This window comes from Lonchura striata, chromosome 1A (genome assembly GCF_050655825.1).
Source record: "Lonchura striata isolate lonStrDom1 chromosome 1A, ASM5065582v1, whole genome shotgun sequence".
Taxonomy (NCBI): domain Eukaryota; kingdom Metazoa; phylum Chordata; class Aves; order Passeriformes; family Estrildidae; genus Lonchura; species Lonchura striata.
The window spans coordinates 58,961,962-58,983,978 of NC_140741.1; the positions used below are offsets into that span (position 1 = coordinate 58,961,962).

At 37.4% G+C, this 22,017-nt stretch overlaps 1 protein-coding gene across 7 annotated transcripts in view; it reads right to left on the reverse strand.

The window, feature by feature from the left end:
* The window catches only part of ANKS1B (ankyrin repeat and sterile alpha motif domain containing 1B), a 398,399-nt gene that overhangs the window by 157,734 nt on the left and 218,648 nt on the right, over window positions 1-22,017 (reverse strand). For all 7 annotated transcript variants that reach the window (XM_077783569.2, XM_077783570.2, XM_031507463.3 and 4 more), the window contains one exon: window positions 1,808-1,906. In XM_077783569.2, coding sequence (XP_077639695.1) covers window positions 1,808-1,906 — 99 coding nt within the window. The remainder of the gene's footprint in view (window positions 1-1,807; window positions 1,907-22,017) is intronic.

Sequence of the window (22,017 nt, forward strand, 5' to 3'; positions counted from 1 at the left end):
GACATACAGCAATGTTTCATGGTTTGTTGAAGGATGTGAAAGTGTTTTATGTATTTAGCAAGCTGTTGTGAATACAACAAGGGCGTGTAACATTAGATAAAACTTCCCATGATCTTAATTTTTGGGCTCTATAATCTGCCTTCAAAAGAGCTCAGTTCATATAGGAAATGATGTGGTTTTACTATGTAAGTTCTCTTACATTGCTGAGTCAATTATGTGGAGAAACATGATGCACAGCTTCAGCTTGCAACTGCATTTGTTTTGATGTAACATTCTTGCATCAAAGACATGTTAAAAATGTGGTCCTTAGGGACTGCCTTTTTAGCTCAACAGGGAAGAAGCTAAAAACTATCTCACCATTATTCAGCACATGCTTCAAGCCATCCTGTGTTAATATATATTAACAATTGATTCATTAATTTTGAATAATGTTAACAAGACCACATGAAAGCTTATCTCTTTAAGAAGCATGAGAAAGTATAAATACATTGTCAGCTACGAGCTCAGCTAAAGATTACAAAACCTTTTTTTGAATGATAATATTCCTGAAAAATTTATAGATTTTTAAAAATTAACCTTTCATATCTTTTGTAATACATCAAATGCTTCTCTTAATACCCTACTTCTTGTAACATTTATCTCATTTGTCTAATATGGTACATGGAAAATGATTTTTTTTAAGGCTCTTTGGTGTTTCCATGCACAGACTCACATTGCAGTATGTGTGGATTGACTATCACCTCCAGATACAGAAATTGATTCACAACTTCTGATTTTCCCATACAAAAAAACCTTTGTGCTCTTTTACAAGTCATCCATCCAGAAAGCCTTGATGCATCAAAAAGCCTTTTCCAACAATATCCGCTTCATGATCTAAACTGAAAAATCCTTTAATAACTCTTGTCATTCTCCAGTATTATGAAACTTCAAGTGGACTAATCTCTATTTACCACAATTTCTTCCAACATGTTGCTACCAGAACATTCAGTGCACTTTACACTTGATTTTATTCCTGCCCTAGTATTTTGCACAAAGTATCAGCATCACACGTGACAACCTTCTGAGCCCTTCTGGTGTCTGCTATTTGTTGTTCATTCTTAAAAAATTTTCCAAATTAAAGTAGTAATTTTTCATGCTAAGTCCACTATCTCTTGTTTGGAATTGTAGTAGAAGCCTCCAGTGATACATTCTGGTATGCAGAATATTCTATCACTGATCTTAAAATCTAGATTTTAAATTGACTAGCACTAAAAATGATTGAGAAAATGGCTTCAAGTTTTCTGTCTGCAGCTGAGAAGCAAAATTCATATACATAGCAGAATATTAAATATGCAGCCTGCAGGAAGTCTCTGTACCTCACACAAAAGTCAAGTATTAGGAAAACAATCTTTCCTCAAATGCTTTTAAGACTACTTAGATAAGGGGCAAAGTATTTCTAGGGCAACTCCAATGTTAAGATGGGTGTTCTGGGATTCATGGACAGCCTTATTTATACACATGTAATGGCAGTCTGTAATTAGGCTGAAAGGCCAAAAGTAATAAAATTCATTCTAAACAGCCATCACATCAAATCACAGATTTTACTTTCCTTTGCTTTGTCAACTACATCTGTACTAAGGGAGTCTGTGGGTCTCGACAGCGACAAGAGTCCAGTGCATTGACATTATTTTATGCTATATTTGTATATGCAAAAAATGTGTCTACAAAACCAGTAGAGCTACATCTATCTCCATTTGAAAAAGTGTTTTAAATAATGTGAATACTGCAAGGGTTAATTCCTTCACTTGCATAATAACAGAAGCTATACCTTTGGGAGAAGCTGGATTGCTTGGAGTATTCTCTGTCTGTGCCCAGAGTTAAGGATTCCTATTTCCAAGAGATCCTGGTCCTCCATCACGTTGCTTCCCTAAAAATGGGAAAAAAAGGTGGAATAAAAATTAAAAACTTAACAGATGCCCTCAATATCTTGATACAGGCCCTTCTATCACATTTAAAAGAGAACATTTTGCTTAACTTATAGCATCTGACAAGAATAATAAAGTACTGATGATTGCATTCATTTTCACTATAAAATATGGTGGCAGGTGCTTGAACCCATGGACTATTTCTACACTGCTGGCAGCACTGCTGGTGGAAAAATTGTAGCTCCCACTCAAGCCAAATGCCAGATGTGAATGCTCTTTCATTTGGAACCAAGGACATGACTACAAAATTGTTCAGAAACTCTACATTGTTTCACTTCACCTCCTACCTCACCCATCTATTTATGACATTAATTTTTCTCCAGATTGAAAAAAACCAACACAGAATAAGATGAGGAATGTTGATAAGGATAAAATTATTTAGTTCATTGATAGTAAAATGATGAAGAAAGGGACTGGCATCAACAAACTATACAGTCCCCATCCCCCATTTAACTGTACCAGTTCAATCCTAATTTTACTTGTCACTGCTTTTATATTCCTGCTTGTGGGCAGGTCAAATAGTTCCAAACATTCAAATAGCTGAAAAAGACCATCTGTTCAAATAATACACAAAATAATTTCCCAGAAAGTTAATGAAATAAACCTCCACAATTCAAGTATCTCTTCATAGGAGTTGCTAGCAGTAGGAGCTACACAAACAGGACTATACAATTCCTAAATTCAAGGAGTCTGATATCACCTAGTAAGTCCAGTGACTACTGAAGGAAGCATTGGAAGCACGATAGTGGCTCAAAAGTGGAATTGAAGACAATGATCAAGTCAGGATTGCTGGCAATCTTGTATTCTTTTTTGCATTTATAGTTCAGAAAAAACCTCAGATTTAAAAAAAATATATTTTATGTTTAAAAAGTTTCTAACTATTACAGATGAAAACAAAACCCAATAAAACAGATGACCTGTCCTGATCTCTTAGCCCTGTTGGAGTCTCACGACACTAACTTGGCCAGAAGCAAGAATTCTTACTTGTATTAATTTAATTTGATCACTAAATAGGTGTTACGTGAGGAAATCCATGAAAACTTCATCTCTACCTTTCCATTTGATTGCTGCTTCTGACAGCACAGCCCTTAAGAAGTGGCAAAAGGAAAAGCAAATAGGCATACAACAGAACATGCTTCAATGCTTTGCTCAGTCAGGGCTTAATAACGGATATGACTTCTTTCTGAAAATAAAATCTCCTGTCCCAAAGCAGCATGGATTCCTTTCAAAAATCACCATAGAATACAGAAGACTTCACTCTGTTCAGCTGCTAAATCTTCACCCTTTTCAGATGGACTGATTAGTTTACAGGTGTACCCCTGAGGACTCTCAAGTGCTGCTCCACGGAGAACTCTGCAAAATCTAGGTGATGTCTTTTCAAGGGAATTGAGGAAACCTGAAGCAATCTGTGTGCAGCATTCAGAACAGGGCAAGCAGACACCTGCTCTACAAGGAGAAGATGTGCAATGATGCCAGTTTAAGAAGAACACCCAATATAAGAATGCCTGCAGCATGGGCTGTGCAACCAGTGATAGTGATTAGATGGGGGTAACACCCCCTTCATCTCCCTGATAAACACATAAAAATTATAATTTCCTCTTTCTTCCTTTCTCTTTTAAATAAGCAAAAGGAGGCTGTAAACTTACAGGAAAGACTCTTGAAAAAAGCCATCCATTTTGGGCTGGATTCTCCAGTGGCTGGAAATAGCTGGCATAAATGGATTTAAGGGAACAGAGCCAACTGAGGACCAGTCCAAAACAAAGACTATACATTTCCATTCATTTTAATAAATGCATCTATTTTGTTTGCTGCTAGTGCTTTCACTTCATTTAACAATTTTTTAGATTTCACCTTCATTACTGCACGATGTTTATACACAATCATGGTGTACTCATCACTGTTTACTGGTGCCAGTAACCTTGGCATACCTTCAAATATTACCATGTTTAAATCTCAATTAAACTAACAGGCACAAGAAAAATATTTGCACATAGTTGCTGCATCACAGAGAAATAATTATTTTATTAATTCTTTGCTATTGTTTTTTCCTTATGTATTATTTAATGTATTTTTTTAAAGTATGTCAAGGTTGCAAAAGCAAATATTTAAAACTCAGGAAAGCCTGGAACTCATGTTGCCCCCTTGTTCCCAGTTTAATAAGGCAACAGCCTTGTCTTTGAATATGCTCAGGTTTTTAGAGCTTTCCTGTGTCAATGTTAAGTGTCAACAGTAGCAGACACTCATCCCTCCTGTAAAACTGATTTTATTGTCTTCTGCCATGGAACTAAAATAACTTCTCATCTTTCCACAAGAGCAAATCAGAGTAATTTAGATACTCAGTGTAATCCACTACTGCTTAGCATAGAGGAATAAACTCATAGCAGTAGAAAGCTGCTGTTTGATTTGCAGAAATACCTGTGAAGAGAAAGAAACAGCCTATCCCTCACAGTCCTGTCTCCCTAGTATCTGCTCAAATTGCCCCCTTAATCCTATTCCCTGATTTTTTTTTTTACCTGATTATTCCTCTCATGCTCTTCCAGTCTCTTTCCATAGGATCCTATATTAAGAGTGAAGAATACCTAACTTGCTTCTGCTACAAGGGCAGTAATTCTCTCCCTGCTCTTAGCTTCCATCTATTATAAGCTGGACCAAATGTAACCTCAATTAACCTTAGACATGACATGGTAAATGCAATTTAAATTAATATGAATGCAAGACTGCCTTGTCACATTATTTCATCCTTAAAAAAAGTTGAGCTACATTAGTTGAAATATTCACCAAAAAGAAATTATCCTAGTAGACACCTAGAGAATTTGAGTACAAAGATTTAACTTTTATATGCTTACATGTAAAACAGGTTCTTATAACAGGAAATATGGGACAGCAATCTCTACTGATCTTATTATGCTTTCTGTAAGGAAAACATAAGAGACTTTCTGATACTGTAGTTTCTTAAGTCTATAGAAAAACTTAGTTGGAAGGAAAACTTCTTAGAATTAAAGCCATAAAAACACATCAAAATCACTTATACAAGGACAGATTCAGATCTCATTCATTTCAGCCTACAGTGTTGAAATTCCTGTCTTATTAATGCCTAATAGTCTAATGAACTGGAAAGATCCTTCTTCTGAAGTTCCAGTTAGGAAAGAGTGTATCTGAAATCCTCCACTCCCCATATTTGTGGTTCTGCACAACTCCCAGGATCATAATCTTTTTCCTTGTAAGTGCACACAGGAAGTTAATCTCCTGAGAAAGAAGTAGTTTCACAGAACAGTTGGGCTCAAGGACGAAGGAAAAACTGCATGTGGGAGACTGGAGGCATATGAAAAACAACATAATTTTAAAAACCCAGAAATTTTGCCAAATTGTGAGATAGTTCCTATAAATGAGTTCAGAACAAAATGCATAATGATTCATTATGGGATAAAGATGTCACTGGCATTTATTTGGGTTGTTCAATACAAAATCACCTCTGGCATTCTCCATATAAATACAGTCTTTCCAAAAAATTCTGGATTGGACCTAAGCATATGCATTCCACCTTCTACAGGAACAAAAGAACTCTGAAGATTTGTCCCATAAGTTAACAAAATATTAAACAAATTATTAAAATTACAGGCATGACTGTATGTTTTACATTCCTCCTTTTGTACCTATGTTTTTAATTTTCCTTCACATATTTTTTGTGCTGGAGAACTATCATGAAAAATTCTAATGTCTGGTTCTGTCACCTAAGTAAAATGGTACAGAAGCTTTAAAATAGCTGGCAGATGTATCACTAGACTTCTCTGGAAATTCAGCCACTGAAATTGGAAGAGATGAGCTATGAGGAACAAAATGACTGAAAAAAGAAAGAACAAATGGACTTTTAATTTAAAGCTTTCTTTCTCCCCTACAAAGGAAAAAGACTTGCATAAGAAATAGATGATTTGGGGGACTTTTGGTTTTAGGCTGGCACTGCCAACTTAACCAGTTCTTTTGGTGCTCATCTGTGTCAACAGAGGAAGATAAGTAGTAAATCGGGTACCCAAAGCTGTGTAAGTGCTGCTGCTTAACAGATTGAGTCAAAGTCATTCGCTGTGCAGCCATTATTGAGACCAAGGTCAGCTGGAGATACCAAGTGCTCCAAGGTAACAACAAGGTAACAACAACTTCTGGTAACGCTTTGTGTTTCTGATATACTGGAGACTGGTTTGACAAAGAACAGGATTGGTGTGGGTAAGGAAAGGATGACTTCTGAAGTAAGTACAGGGTTGATGGGGTAGCAGAAGAGCTTGCATCACTCCCAATGTGCAGGGAGCACTTTACACTCTCCTTTGCCCCCTCCCAGTCATCCATGTAGTAATCTGCTGCATCATCAAAATAATGAGATCAGAAGAGACTCTGAGGAGCTGGTACAGGTTGCATCCAGGACGCAGCAGTGGTAGAATCATGGTGTATGTGTATGACAGACAGGGTCTGGTGGGTGTTTGAAATGCCTTGTCAATGTCTCTACCAAAGTGTACTGCACTGAGCCTCACCCTGATGGACTGATGGAGACCTGGGCACTGCAGGGGCACAGCTGGGGCATTTCAGTGGCGCTGGGCAACAGGCCTCATACTTTGGCTTACAGAGCTGCTGGAAATATGGCCTGGCAAAGAAAAGAAAATCTGCTGGGTTGCACACTTAGCTGGAGTATCCAAGAGTACCATAATTCCTGTCACTCAGGAGAAGTGGGAGTAGGGCAGGAGCAGATGGGAATGTTCTTCCATTACCCATGGTTGAAGACTGAAGTCAGAGAGAGAAAACTCAGCTCAAAAGCACAAAAAAGCTTTATTATTTCTTACTTTATCTGATCCCAGATGCATAACTGGTGGGAGAATAAGGACTGTTACAAAGCATATCCTCAACAGCTCACTTAAAAAAGCCTCCTCAGTTGGAATTTATTTGTTTCTCACCCACCTAACCCTAATATCCTTCCAAACTGTATCCTCTTGAAATAGTGGACATCTAAACTGCCGTCTGGCTGGGAACAAATTAAAGACATCTCACAATGTAATTAACAACACACTGAATAACCAAAACTTTTCTTTTTCATAATCTAAATCATAAGCCAAAAGGGTTTTTTCAACACAACACAATTTTCCCACAAGATAAAATAATGTATTTCTTAGACACTAGCAAGAAAGGACTAGAGAAATGTAGCTTTCAGTAATGAGCATTTCTTGTTATTAGTGCAAAAATTTCAGGCAATGTGTCACATATTTAATTTCCAAACAAGAACTGGCAAATTATCAGAATTTAGCAAGCTTCATTATAAGTGAAAAGGTTGCCTCTCACTAGTATTTCCACTGTTAACATGACAACAAGATCTATAAGAATGATTACAGAGTTAAATGTCCAACTTCTACTTTCAGGTCAGAAATTTTTCAGATTTCTTAATATACAGCAGACATTATTTCATCTAAAAACCTGACAAGACTTTGTTAGAAAAATCCCCTGCCGAAGCATGGAATTTTGTCTTGGGAGAAAGAGATTGATTATAAATTATGTTTGGAAGAAAGGACCAAACAGGTTGCAAAATAATAATTTGATAACATTCTTCCAGAATTAACTTGCTGTAAAACTATTGATACTCATTCTCAATCTTCACCTTGCTCTATTTCAAGTCTTTACATTTCTGACTTTCTTAGCAGTTAAAAAACCCACAAAACCAGAGAAAACTGAAATAGAATTTTCCATGCCAGTGTCATTTAGTCAGGAAGTAAAAACAAGGTAATACTAAAATGTTAACTAAAAAAGGCCATTTCGTTCAAAGATAAGGGTGGGGTGATAGCACTTCTGTGTACAAATTCACAACTTGCATAAAAAGTGGTGATTTAAGCAAGGCCAATTTTTAAAGGAGTCCCTACAGACCTGAGGTGCATATGACTTAAGCTTTAAAGATCTCCCTCTGGTTCACATTCAGCTCTTACAGAAATGAACCTGAAACAAGCAGTGCCATCTAAAGCTTTTCAAATATTGACATTCAAATGATCATAGAGTCACAGACCTTTCACACAACAGGAAGAGTTAATTGAAGTGTAGTGGTAATTAAACAACACAGATAGCTGGGACAAGGATCCTTGTAGGAAGAATTTCTGCTATTTTTATCCCTCCTTCTTGTAGCACTGATTCATTACAACCAACACAATTGTCACACGCAAATTAACTCCACAGATAAGGTGGCAATTGAAAAAATTACCTCTGATGTCACACTTGGCCCACTTAATTACTAATGCTGTGGACCCAACTCTGTCTACCTATTTAGTCATAACAATTCAATAATATAATTATTAATACTTACCTAAATTACATCTTAATGTCTTGAATGTATATTGTGAAGATAATTTCACTTCATTTGAGTAATGAAAATTCCAGAGAGTCTTTATTGCACCATTATTCAGATTACTTGCTATAAATGCTGCTTAGCTTGGATGCTAAATTTCTCAAAGGACCCACTTTAAAAATCAATATTACTGTGAGCTAATTAACAGACTTCTAAAGTCTCAGAAAAATATTCCTTTCTCCAATAAGGGTGTAAGGCTGTGGAGTGCAAGAAGGGGCAAAGATAATATTTTCAGACTTATCAAAAATGTTAAATACCTACTCTGTAACATGAAACATGGAGTTTTAACCAGCTAACACTGTGGTATTGTAACAAATAAAGAGGTGATAATAAAATAACAAATTAACTTTTGTAATAAAATTTGGTGGTGATTGCTGCCCACCAACATGCCTTCACTAACAGCAAACTGAGTCTGACAAATTTGGCAGCCTTCTGCAATGCGGTTACAGCACTGGTGGATAAAGCACTGAGGAACAACTGACATCTTCCACCTGGATTGTGCAAAGCATTTGACTCTGACCCACACAACATCCTTGTCTCTAAGCTGAGGAGGCATGGACTTGACAGATGTGGGTAAAGAATTGGTTGGATGGTTGCATTCGAAGAGTTGTGGTCAATGGCTGGATGTCCAGCTGGAGAGCAGGGATGAGAAGTGTCCTCGGGGATTGGTGCTGGGACTGGCACTGTTGAAGATCTTTGTCAGCACCATGGACAGCAGAATTGAGTGCATCCTCGGCAAATTTGTCACAATGCAGCTGACACCGAGGAAAGGGATTCCATCCAGAGGGACCTTGGCAGGCTTGAGAGGTGGGCTCATATGGTCCTCATGAAGTTCAACAAGGCCAAGGGCAAGGCCCTGAACGTGGGTCAGAGAAATCCCAAGCACAAATGCAGGCTGGGCAGAGAACAGATTGAGAGGAGCCCTGAGGAGAAGGGTTTGGTTGACGTGGGTGGGCAATGTGCACTCACAGCCCATAAAGCCAACCATACCCTGGGCTGAATCAAAAGAATTGTGGCCATTTGGTCAAGTGGAGTGATTCTGCCCTTCTGCTCTGCTCTTGTGAGATTCCACCCGTGTGCTGCATCCAGCTCTGAAGCCCTCAGCACAAGAATAACATGGACCTCTAGTCCAGAGGAAGGTCATGAATATGATCACAGGGCTGGAATATCTCTTCTATTAAACTAGGTTGAGAGAGTTAGGGTTGTTCAGTCTGGAGAAGAACTATGTGATCTTTCAGGTCCCTTCCAACCCAACCTATTTTATCATTCCACAATTCTGTAATTCTATGATTCTGTGAAATGTAAAAATTCAGTTCACTACTCAGTGTCCTATAGAAGTACTTCCTTCCCCATACTTTTATCAGCTGTAGTCATGTGTTTTAAAATGTGAGCCACCCAAATCACCCCAGAGAGCACAAAATGCAGAGTCAAAGATACTAAAGTTCTGGGCAGGATCCATACCTCAAAAATAAGTTATTCCCAGAAGTGGCCTGTCAGATAGCACCAAGGAAAACATTCCCAACAAAACATGTAAGCTGTCACACTTACACCCTAAAGTTACGACTGACATCTTCAAGCACTTGTTCACCTCCTGCCTGCAACTGAACCCTTCTCACACTAGTGGCTTTGCCTGTGGGCTGCCTGGTGTTCAAGCTCCCAGTTCAGAGCAGACAGAGCAGGTAGGAAACCACAACAATCATTTGTGGGAGTCTAGAAAGTAGGCCCTCCTCTGAAATGTCATCAGGACTTGATGTGGCAGGAAGTCTCAGAGCATGCCCAAGGCAGAAACAGGAGCACAACACGAACTGGCTGCTGCTCTTTCTTAAAATGTGTCAAAAGGAGGAAGAATGGCTTTATCTTTCTTTCTCATAAAACAGCCCACCTGTTAGAGGATTCATGCGGAAGGCAGGAGATCAGATTTACATATCTTTGTCATACTCAAATTTCCCAAAAACAGAAGAAACCATGCAACAACTATTAGGAAAGGGAACTCTGGGTTTGAGGAGGAATTGCTCATTGGTCCTGCTGAAACTAAATTGTTGTGAGGTTTAGTCAGTAAATCAGAAAGAATATTATCCTTTAGATCAGTGGGCAGCTGGTTGTGTTAAATCAATCTTCTTGTGCAGTTTCTAGAAATGTTTCTGGTTTATATCCAGTGACTGCCCAAAAAAACCCCAAAAACAAACAAAAAAACCACAGAAAAAACCTAAAATTTTATTACTTTCTTTCATCTGAGTATCCTAACTTCTAAGCTATAGGCTTATGCCTGTGTTTCCATTTGAAAGAACAATGAAGCAGATGTCCTTAGCCAAAGAGTTGATTCACATGTCAAGATCCAGGGAGCAGGACAGGAATTCCATCCTCCAAATAGTGTCTGATGCAGGGATGCAAGTAGAGGCAAAACTTTCAGATATAACTCCAGCTTCAGAGCATCTCACTGTCCTCTGCTTAGCATTGCTCACACTTTTTCTAATTGCCTTTACCTTCCTGTTAAGTTATGCACAGTCTTATTTGCCTATTCAGTAGCAGATATCCTGCTCCCAGAAACAGGAACTCTGCAGTCAAACATCATGATGCTCACAAATTGCTGCAACTCACTGTGTTTTTATTACGATCTTGGAGGCCTCACTTGGCTGATTTTTAGTGCAACCTGTGTGCTGCGAAATGGAGGCACTTCCTAACTGTCAGGTGCCCAAACCATTTTCAGGACCTAGCTGCTAGTAACTGGAGGTTGTTGGGTTGACTGAAATGGCTGGTTTGTTTAATATTACTAAATATAATAAAATACAAAGCTGCTCCCAGGAATGAAAAATGCTGGAAAATTATGATATTTTCTACATACCACTTGTTGCAGAGGATAGCCACTGATTTGTTATGTTTAAATGTATTTCACAGTCCAACATGCTGCTTTTGATATGCAGCTGTGCAGCAAGGTTAAAAGGTAAGAGACATTGTGAGATAATAAGAAACTGGACTATACTACCTTTCTCTAGCTAAAAATTAATGAACTTCATTTGCAGTTGTTATATTGAGAATCATTTTAACATATATTTACAGATTGTTTGCTAAGGCAAGCACAAGGGATAGCAGGATTGAATAATGTTTTGTCATCTCCCACTGCACACAGATACCTTTTACATGTGATTTTTCTTATACAAACCTCTGTGATTTATTTCCACAGTATGTACAGAGATATTACTAGCCAAATCCCTGAGGCCCAAGAGGTAAGCGGAGATGGTTTCCATTTTCTTCAAAACTCTTCTAAAAATAAGAGAACATTTGATTAAGGGTTGACATTTTTCTTTTCTTCCTTTGCTTGTTCTTGTAATTCATTTCACATGGGAAGTGGGCTGTGTTTTTCTTATCCCTTCCAACTCAGCAGCCAGGAGGCTGGCTTTGCTGGCCCACTCCCGTCACCACGGCAACCAGCGGATCGCTGTGATGCGATCCCATGAGCTTTGTGTCACTACACTGTGCTATTCTGTTCTCTGTTCTCCAGTAACCATTTGGGAGAGGAAAGTCAATATTCCCATGAAGGAGGATTGATTATCATTCCACTGGTCATGCTGGACTGCTGCAACACCTTAGGATGTGCTTCACTTCCCATGCAGTGACTTCAGGAATGATTGGCTTGCTCCATGAAGCTTATGTTCAGCACCAAGCATACCCTGCTCATCAGAAACATTGCAGAGAATCTGAACTGGTCCTGCAGTTCAGAAGCATCAGTATGACCACACTAGGTGAGATTAAAGGTCTCCCTAAATCATTGCTTCAGTGTTTCTGCCATTGGCCAAAACTGCCCAGAAAAAATATATCAAGAATTTAGCTTATATATTTTTTTTTCACTTGTCTTTGGGCGAATTTAACATTAAGCACACAGGCATTTAGCTACACCAAAGACTGAGTGATATAGATATATCTATATATACCCAGCAGGAGGAAGACCTGATTTTCCTAAATAAAAATCTACCATAAATTTGAATGGATACATGAGATCCAGCAGTTCTTTAGCATTTTGAGGAAACTGATTTACCATGCCTTTTCTAGACTGCAGCAAAACATGCCTGCACTGCAAAGCTCTTTTCCTTTTTTTTTTTTTTTTGGTTTTTTTTTTTTTTGTTTTTTTTTTTTGGTTTTTTTTTTTTTTTAATGTGTTGCAGAGATGACAGAAACACAGACTATTTTTCTTACCAATTGACATTGGGAAGATGTATTCCACAAGAATAGAAGTAAAAGCACACCCTTCCAAACTGTGTTGTGATGGCAGACCCAAACTTGTAGAGATCATGGAAGAAAAGATATTTCAGAATCATCCCCCCATACTTGGCACTGGTGAGTCACAACTCAAATTCTGTGTCCAGTTCTGGGCCCTTCATGACAAGAAAGACTCGGAGGTGCTGGAGACAGTCCAGAGTAGGGCAGTGGAGATGGGGAAAGGGGCTGGATCACAAGTCTGATAAAGAGCAGCTGAGGTAGATGGAGGTGTTCAGCATGAAGAAAAGGTTGCTCCAGGTGGACCTTATTGCTCTCTACTGCAGCCATCTGAAAGGAAGCTGCAGCCAGGTGGGAGTCAGTCTCTTCTGTGTTACAAGCAATGGGGCAAGAGGAAATCCCCTGGTCTCAACTCGCACCAGGGGAGGTTAAGATTGTATATGAAGAAAAATTCCTTCATTGGAAGGGTTGTCAAGCATTGGAACAGAGTGCCGAAGGAAGTGGTTGAGTCACAATCCCTGGAGGTATTTAGAAGACACATGGATGTCGCACTTAGGAACATCATTTTGCAGTGGACTTGGAAGTGCTGGGGTAATGCTCGTACCTGATGATCTTAAAAGTATTTTCCAAATTAAATTATTCTAACAGAGTCATAATCACAGACTGGTTTGGGTTAGAAGGAATCTCCTGTCTGTCATGGACAGGAACAATATGAATATTACTCAAAATCCCTTTCAACTTGATGAATGAGTCCAAAGAATGAGAGAAACACATTCTATATATGCTAACCATATCTAAACAGAAAAGGATCCATTTTGGAAAACAACTGGGTAGCCACTGATATGCAAGAAGTGCACTCTGGAGTGATTCACTACATTTCTCTGTATTTCTTTTTCAGTTCCTGACTATATGTTTCTAATATTACACAGTATCATTTCATGTAGCATGGTCCAGCTACGTCAGGGATAATGCAGCAACTGTAACCCAGAACCTATTAAAAAAAAGTGGCTACCACTTTGTAGCTGTTGTCTGGATCTCATATATTAACTACCACAGGCTTCAAAATAGTTTGCCCACAAATTTTAAGTATCTTGCCACTGAAGAATAACATTTATGATTCCAAAACCTAAAAATAAACAAGCACATAAAAAAAATAAACAGATGCAAAATCAGATTTCTGGTTGTGCAAGCCAGATAGCAAGTTGCCTATTTTCTGTCTGCCTTTTTCCTTCATGTCTGCTTCTTTTTTCCTGTGCAACTTATTCCCAGCCCACATATTTTAAGAAACAGTTCTAATATTGTGACCTTTCTTTCTGTAACCATTCTCTGCTTTATTTACACCTTTTCACTCTTTCGCAAATGTTCTTGTATTGTTTATCTCAGATACAACACAAAAGCAGTAATTAGACTACAATAGTTCTGTGATTTCTACCAATACCCGTGTAGTTAGAAGCTACAAATGCTCACACAAGATGTCATTTTTACACCACCCTATAAATTAGTTGCATATCTAATGGCAGACACAATCTCTTATTAGCAGTGAATATAAGGGGAAAAAAAATCCACCCTCCTGAAGAAGCTTGTTCAGAGAAATGAACTATGTAACTTGTGTTCAGCTGAACCAAATACTGGCTGTGAAACCTAAAGTCGCATATTGATCTCATAGATATAGTCTTAGCACCTTGAGATAACCCTCTGAACTCTCCTTCCTGACTAGCAAACAGTATTTATCTTCAAGAGCCTTTTCTATAAAGGTAAACATCTGTTTTTTGTCCAAGGGGCTGATTATTCTTCTCACGACATACTGTGTGTTCAAAACTAATGAGAGGACAGCTTGTTATACTCTTAGGATAATGTTAACTGCACACAGATAATTCAGTTGCAAAACACTGTGGAAGGATTCTTCACCATTGCTGCACAGCTGATTTTCAAGGTGTTGGGATGTCTACTGTCAAAGTCCATTAATCTGGCACTCTAATACCTCATTCCATCAGTCACAAGGAAACTTTCTTGCAAGCCAGTCCACCACCTTTTCTGGTGCCCCTCTTCCTGATGCTATTGTAATGAGTGTTTCCACCAATCCCTTTCTATACAAGGATATTGCATTTGACAAATAACTAGGGATCCTTTGGAGCCTCCTCCTATCCTAACTCAAGTAGTTTACTGACACTTTACACATTACTACAAGAGCTAGCTTTTCCTAATTTAATTTTTCTTTGCAGTAAAAAATCTGCTCCTAATAGTTTGGCAAACACTTATGAGTTTCCCTTGTCCCTTATGCCTCTGGTATTTGGTCCAAACAGACCAGCGCTATCAACAAATTGCACAGTACAATAGTATGCTCCTGATCTGCTGAAACAAGATTGTGGGACACTGTGACTTCACTTGATATAATTTCTGGATTTCAGTACACCTTCCTAAAAGAAACAGTCACTTCAACAAATAAAACAGACAAAACAGGAGTTACTAATCCCACTACACATTATAGAAATGTCACGAAGCTACAAAATACCAGACTGTAGATTGTTCAACATTGGCTAACTACTCTTCACCCCAGGTTACATATCCCACATGGCACCAAACACACACTATAATTATATTTCTGAATAATCCAAGAATTCAGTACAAGAGGATAGATTGTACTTGGAAAATAAGCCAGCTGATATTTCTTCTTTTAGCCTTTATCATTCTCTGTGTGGGTCCCTGTCTTATATATAGTTTCCCATTGAAGACCTCACCAGTAAGAATGACTCACTTTCTTCAGGCATTTTTAGACATTCATTTAATTAATATTAGATAGCTCCAAACAATGATTTAATGTATTTTATAAGACTCCATCAAAGGAAGGTAGCAATTTAATGCCCATTATATAGATAAAGAATAAAAGTATAAAAAAATAGGGCTAGAATGTTAAAAAAATTCCAATATATTAGTTCTCAATGCATAAATGCAGAGATTGCTTTCTTCCATTTCAGTAAGTACTTAGTATCTATCTACATATGTATTCAAGGGACAACTGTAGTTATATTCAGTTTTAGCTGTGAGCACTCGTACTTCAGCAAATAAAAATCTGCTCCTTCCCTTTGTCATGTGTATTAAAGGATTTTGAGTGCAACAGTTTTATCAGAAAAGTTTGTCACAATTTGTAGCTAGCTGTCCAGGTAAATAAGAAGCCTGAGATACCCTGGAAAGTGGAAAAATCTGAATAACATGGAACTACAACGCATGCTGGAAAGAGTGGCCAGCTCTCTGCAAGAACTCATTGTAAGCCCAGACATGCAAGTCAGTTTTCACTCAGAACCAGCTCTGTTGGATTTGAGGTGTGAGTGACAAGAACATCACTGTGACAATTATTCAGTTAAATGTCCCCCTGCTTTTCAAATCAAGTAAAAATGTTTTAGGTCAGTAAAAGAACTTGGATGTGAAGCAGACATATCCTGTCTCCCTCTTTGTTTTCAGTTATTTCATCTCCTTTTTTCCTCTCCTTCCCATCTTCTCTTCCTCCCTTGGTCCCTCCCTCCTTTGATTTGGAGACCAAAGAAAAGAAATATGGTGATTTCTACTTAGGAAAGAGGGAATGGAGAAAAGGAGGACATGGGCAGCATAAGAAGAGTCCAGCCTGCAGGAATGGTGAGGAGAAAGATCTCAGAAACCAAATGAATTCTGGGGGAAAGGGTACCTCAGAAATAAACAGAAAGGAAGACTGATACCCAGGCAGCTCCAGGGGAGACAAGAGGAATATTAATGAACTCTTTCTGCTATGAGTTCAGTTTATAGAATAAAATGCATGACTTAAAGATTAAAATAATTATAAATTACATTTAGGAAGCTCATACACAGAAAAAAAAGTTCCTGACTGAATTTTAAAAAATGATTAAATTAACTATTAAATACTTGTTTTGCTACTCTAACTCTTGCCACTGACTTAATTCAGAACTGAACTGAAGGTACTCAGTGAGATTCCTCAGGTAATCTGGCTACCCCTGACTCCCTCCTGAGAATGTGTTCTTCCCAACTAAAGGTACTTAGAAATCTGAATGTCAAAAGTTAGACACAAGCAGATAATTATCGACAAGATAGCTCAAAATACACAGATATTTCTATCCCAGGATCCTCTCTTGATTTCCTATATGTAGGCCAGCAAAGTTATGTAACTTCCCTCAGCCAGATAAGGGAATAGAGAGGCATTTTCTCCAAACTTGTAATTCAAATCAAAAGCTGACCTCAGAGAAGACCCTTAGATATATTGTCCTATGGATTCTCCATGGACCAGGCTGCTTCTGCATGTCCTAGCAAGTGTTTTCTTTATTCTCTTTTCCCTTGAGTCTCCATTTCTTATTTTTGAAGAATGAGGGAAATCAGGATGCTTTTTAAACAAACATATATTTGAAGCAGAGTTAGGAGATAGATGGAAAGCAACCATATAAGCAGTGAGAGAAAAATTTTCTGACAAAAAGCTTGATATTACTGAGAGTCATAGATTTGTTGGTATGTTGGTTCTTTGGTATAATATTCCACTCTTGCTACATAAAGTAATTTTTCTGAGCAGAAAATGAAGATCTACTATTTCTATGGGCAATAAAAAAAGTACTTAAAAATCAGAGTGTCAGGAAATAAAAAGCTCATGGACAGAATAGACACATTTCCAAATTCCAAGGGAGATGGAAAACAAAATAAAAAAACTTGCAGTGCCAATTTGTAATTCCTTTCTGGCAACAAGAGGGATGCCTAGGGAGTTCAGAGAAGCTAACAGAGCTATAATATTCATACTATATTTAAAAATGGATCAAGGCTAAAAACCAACTCAGTTGTGCAATCTTTTATCCTAATGCAGCATAGCAGCTAAGAACTGCTATTTCTTTTTAAACGTCATCTTAACTTAAAGAAATGGCCATTCTATGTGATTAAAATGGGAGCTGTTTGGAATGAACGAACCTCAAAAAGTGAAAAAGCTGGGAAATAGTTCTGTATAGTTCTGAAGAACAGAAGCTAGCAATCATTTCAGAAATTTAAAAGCTGTAACCGGCTGCAACAAATAACATACTTTTTCTTAGTGTAAACTGTAAGATACCAGTGAATAACACACAGGATTTTTCCTGTTCTTTCTGAATGCAAAGGGGGATAGTGCACAGAGAGTCCACTCTGCTGCTTTTTGCCTGCTAAGTAGGCATTCAGAGAAAATAACATTTCAGATTTATAATGGAAAGTCATTTGATAGGTATTTATCCAGTGTATTTTTTTTCATGATATTCTAGTTTTTCATTTTTATTTACTTCTATTTACAGTAACCTTAACCCCCTACTTCTGTCACCTGGACAAATATTTTAGCTTTTATATGTCAAAAATTCCATCTGGGTCTGGACTTTGGACCAAAAAAAAATTTCAAATAATTATTATCTAATCAAAGACTTCCAACACAAACCTAAAGCAGGTATGGTACATCTTGCAAATTTAACCTATTGTTGTCCCCATCAATAATGTTATTAAAGCATTCAATAATTCAATTGAATAATTCAATTCAATAATTTCCAATAATTCAATAAAATACTGCATAAGATAGACATCTGAAATATGAGGTTTCAGTTAAGTCTAGGGCTGCATTTGCAACAAGTGCATGTGCCCCCAGTTTCATCAGTGCTAGCCACTCTGAAGAAAATACAGTGTATTGCTGCATGGAGATTTTATCCCACATGCACAATAATTGGGGTTTAATGGAAAATATACAGAATAGAACATGTGCCATAATGAATAAAATGTCTGAAGTGCTTAATGTAGTGTTTTAAAGGCTACAGAAGTAAATTATTTGGGGATTAAAGTAGCATTTGTATTTCTTGTTTTACTGAAAATGTATGTCAATATGGACTGGGCTAAGAACAAGACCAGAGATCAGGTGTGAATATCATGTGTGGCCTTGTACTTACAATGAACAAAAGCTTTCTGTTAATTCAACCAATTATGCATATGTGGAATAAAATAATAGTTTAGACACAGCAGCTTGCTTTGTCTACACAGGACCTTTCTCTTACTTTCAGCAGATTTAAGAATTTATATTTTGTTCCATGTAAAGTCACGAATATCAAACTTTCTTATAACTGAGTGTTTTGACCCTTTGTCTGTGAAGCACAGACCAAGTTTTCGGAGGTGACTTCTGATGCACACTTTTCAGCTTCTGAAAACATTGTGATGAAAGTGTTTCTAATTGCATATATATATTTTCAGTTTCATAAAGTTATAACCTGAAGTACTATAATTTTATGTTTCTCACTCTTTATAACCCAGTTTTTAAAATGCAAATGCATGCTCAGATATATAGGTATTTGTTTCTAATGTTCGAGATGAAGAACACTATGCAAATGTATGTCACTTCTGAATGAGAAAAGAAGGCAGTTTAGGGGGTGGGTCTCATTATTGTTTTAAATTACTATTGGGCATTAGAAAAATAACAAAAGGTTTTATTTTAACTTATAGTTCTTTGAAGTATTTGCCCATTCATACTCAAATCTCAGTACCCTTAATGAGAAAATAATTTTGAGGGGAAAAAGTAGTAAAGAAACCTGTGTTGAAGAATCTATCATAAGGCTTGTGAATGTGAGGGGTGAACTGAGGCCACTTAGGTACTGTAAGTCTCCAGTTCTTTATTTCTAAGCATGTGGAAAATTTCATTTTAATGAATTACCTTCTTGTGTAATATGTGTATGCACAAATATGAGTGTGTGTGTGTGTGAAGAGACAGAATGGACAGCATGGTGATAAAGGCTACATGGGTGTCACTGCTTTTGTCATTGCCAAGGTTAAAACAGGTGCTGGGGTGTTGATACCATAAACAAGGCAAAAAAATCACCAATATGTGAGAAAACAAAAGATTTTCAAACTGAAGAACAGTAAATTTAGATACCCAGGAAATTTAGAAGCAGTCAGGCAAACTGTACCAGGAATGGGTTGCTTGCATGGCAATTCTGGTATATCATTCTAAATCAGCTTTTAAAAGATAGATGTAGTTTTACTAACAAAATTAAGCTTGTCTCTCTTGATGAAATTTTAGTGGCTTCCGACAGAAAATAATTTCTCATCAAAATTATGCAGGGCACAATGTGTTGTACAGTACATCTGTTTCTTTACTGGTTCCCTTTAAATAGTTCAGCTCCCAACTGCTGAGTTACTTCATTTAGCTTTATTCTCTTTCCATTGCATCCCATTGCAGCATTCTGTATACTTCCCCATTTTCCCTCCACCAGAGTCAGTGCTAATGACAGTAATTTTCTGTTTCCAGTAACACCACCATACATTTCCCCCTCGATTTACATAAAGGTCATATGGTGAATGGTTGAAGGCAAACAGCCCAGGAGGTTGGAAATCTATCCTGAGGAAGAACCCTGTGATCTGACATACATATTAGCACTACATTTATATTTTAGTTGTACTCTAATGATTTATTCATTCTCCAGAAGTTTTCAAAAATTACTGCTAAAGGATTTTGTATTCTCACTTCAGTTTCTTAGAACTCTTCATCAAACACCACCTAACCTAGATGATTCAGATATTCTAATTAACCAAGTACTATTTTTTCTGTTTGCAATATGATTATTCTCACTCTTTCTCTTCCTCCAATTTCTCAGTGGTCTTCATTAACACTGTACTTGACTAATTGTTTTATTTTGGTCTTAATGCAAAACTAAAATGAATTTTATCTGATTCCAGCAGCAGTTGTATCTTATTAAATAGTCCTTTTAGCTATAGCATATTGATAAAAATTTCTCTAAATGCATCCTACTCACACAGTTAATGACATTGCATTTTCTCTTATTTCTTTTTTCCTTTTTGTATTTTGATTATTTATCTGCTCTTTCACAATGCATTCTTTCTTTATCTTATATTGTTTCTATTTTTTGATCAGCATTTATACTTGTTCATATAACTACCTGAGCTTTTCCTACCTCATCCGGTCTTCCTTCAAAAAGGATAACATGCCCAAGAATCATGTTTATTTCCAGCTATCTCTTTGTAGTCATTAATATTTGCCTGAAAACTCCTTCCGAATCCCACCATGCCATTATTTGTAATCAAGCCATCTGTACTGCTCTGTCCTTTAACTTAGTCAGGGAAGCCTGTCCTTGTTTGAAATTTATCAACTGTTCCAGATTCAATTTAATTGTTTCTTGTTAGACAATGTTGCTCTAAACCAGCAATACACACAACTGTATACTATGTTGCTTTGAGAATTTCTTTCATTCTGCTTTTTTTTTATAATTTAATTTTATTAAAAAGTATTCCTGTATGGAATAATACAAATCAGCTGTAACTTCTTATTACATTCAGGATATTAGTTTTAAAACTGTAAATAGAATTAAAACCTGATTTTCTTGTGAATCTTCAGCTTTCTTCCCTGAAGCATAAAACCTCTTAGATTTTCTGCCTTTCTCAATCTTTAAATTTTCTGTTACTTTAAACAAGGTCTATATTTTGTCAAGTTTTCCACAGCTTTCATCAGTTATCAAGAACAACATCATACACATCACTCTATACACAAACATTTCTAATTCTTGAAGATTTACCATTGTTCCTTTTGGTCAACATAATCAGCTGGAAGGTTTTGGTCTTAAATAAATACATAACAAGAATGTTTTACTAGCAATACACCTGTTATTTTATGAGTTACTAAAACATCATGCTTCATTCTGGTTATTGGAGTCTTCATCCACTTTATCAAACTAGCTTTCAGATGAAATACTTGTGACTAGTTTATCATAAAACTGCATTTAGGGCCAATAGCCAATTCCTCACATATGTAGTCTCAAAATACAGCTCATCAGTGTTTGTACATCAAAATGAGGCCACCCTCTGCACTAGGCAGGCTTTTAACTTAAACACACTGTTTAACATTGACATTTAACATATTGTTAGAACAGATGGGACTAATTCCAGTCCTCGAGTGTCGTATTCACAAATATATACCATGAAATAGTGTAACTGTTAGTGGTGACAGTACATGTGATGGCATTCAACATCTGGATTTGGCCCTCTGTTCCTAGGGAGGGTATGACTGAGCCCAGTACAAGGCTGTGTACCTTGGATAAGCTCTTTCTTCTAAGGCTGAGCTTAGCAAAATAGCAAGTACACACCAAGTGTCACTAACCTGAATGGCAGAGGCGAGTGCAAAGACATTCCACTCAAGATCCTGGCACCCGGATTGTTGACCAGGAGTGGGGCTCAAGTCCTGTCTCTCTGCCTGGTATGTACAACCTTGTGTGGAACAATATTTAATTGAAGATGGCCAAATATTCCAGAACCACCAGAGAAACTCTCACCTAAAGGTTAACTTAGCAGAACATGGCATATAGGCAGAGTGACCAATTCCTGATTATACCTTCAAGACACAATTGCTGAGACAGGTTTAGATGAAAACATGCTCCCTCTGACTCTCAAGGGATCCACCATACCCAGGCTATCCTAATGAAGCCAACAGTCTGTTTGGAG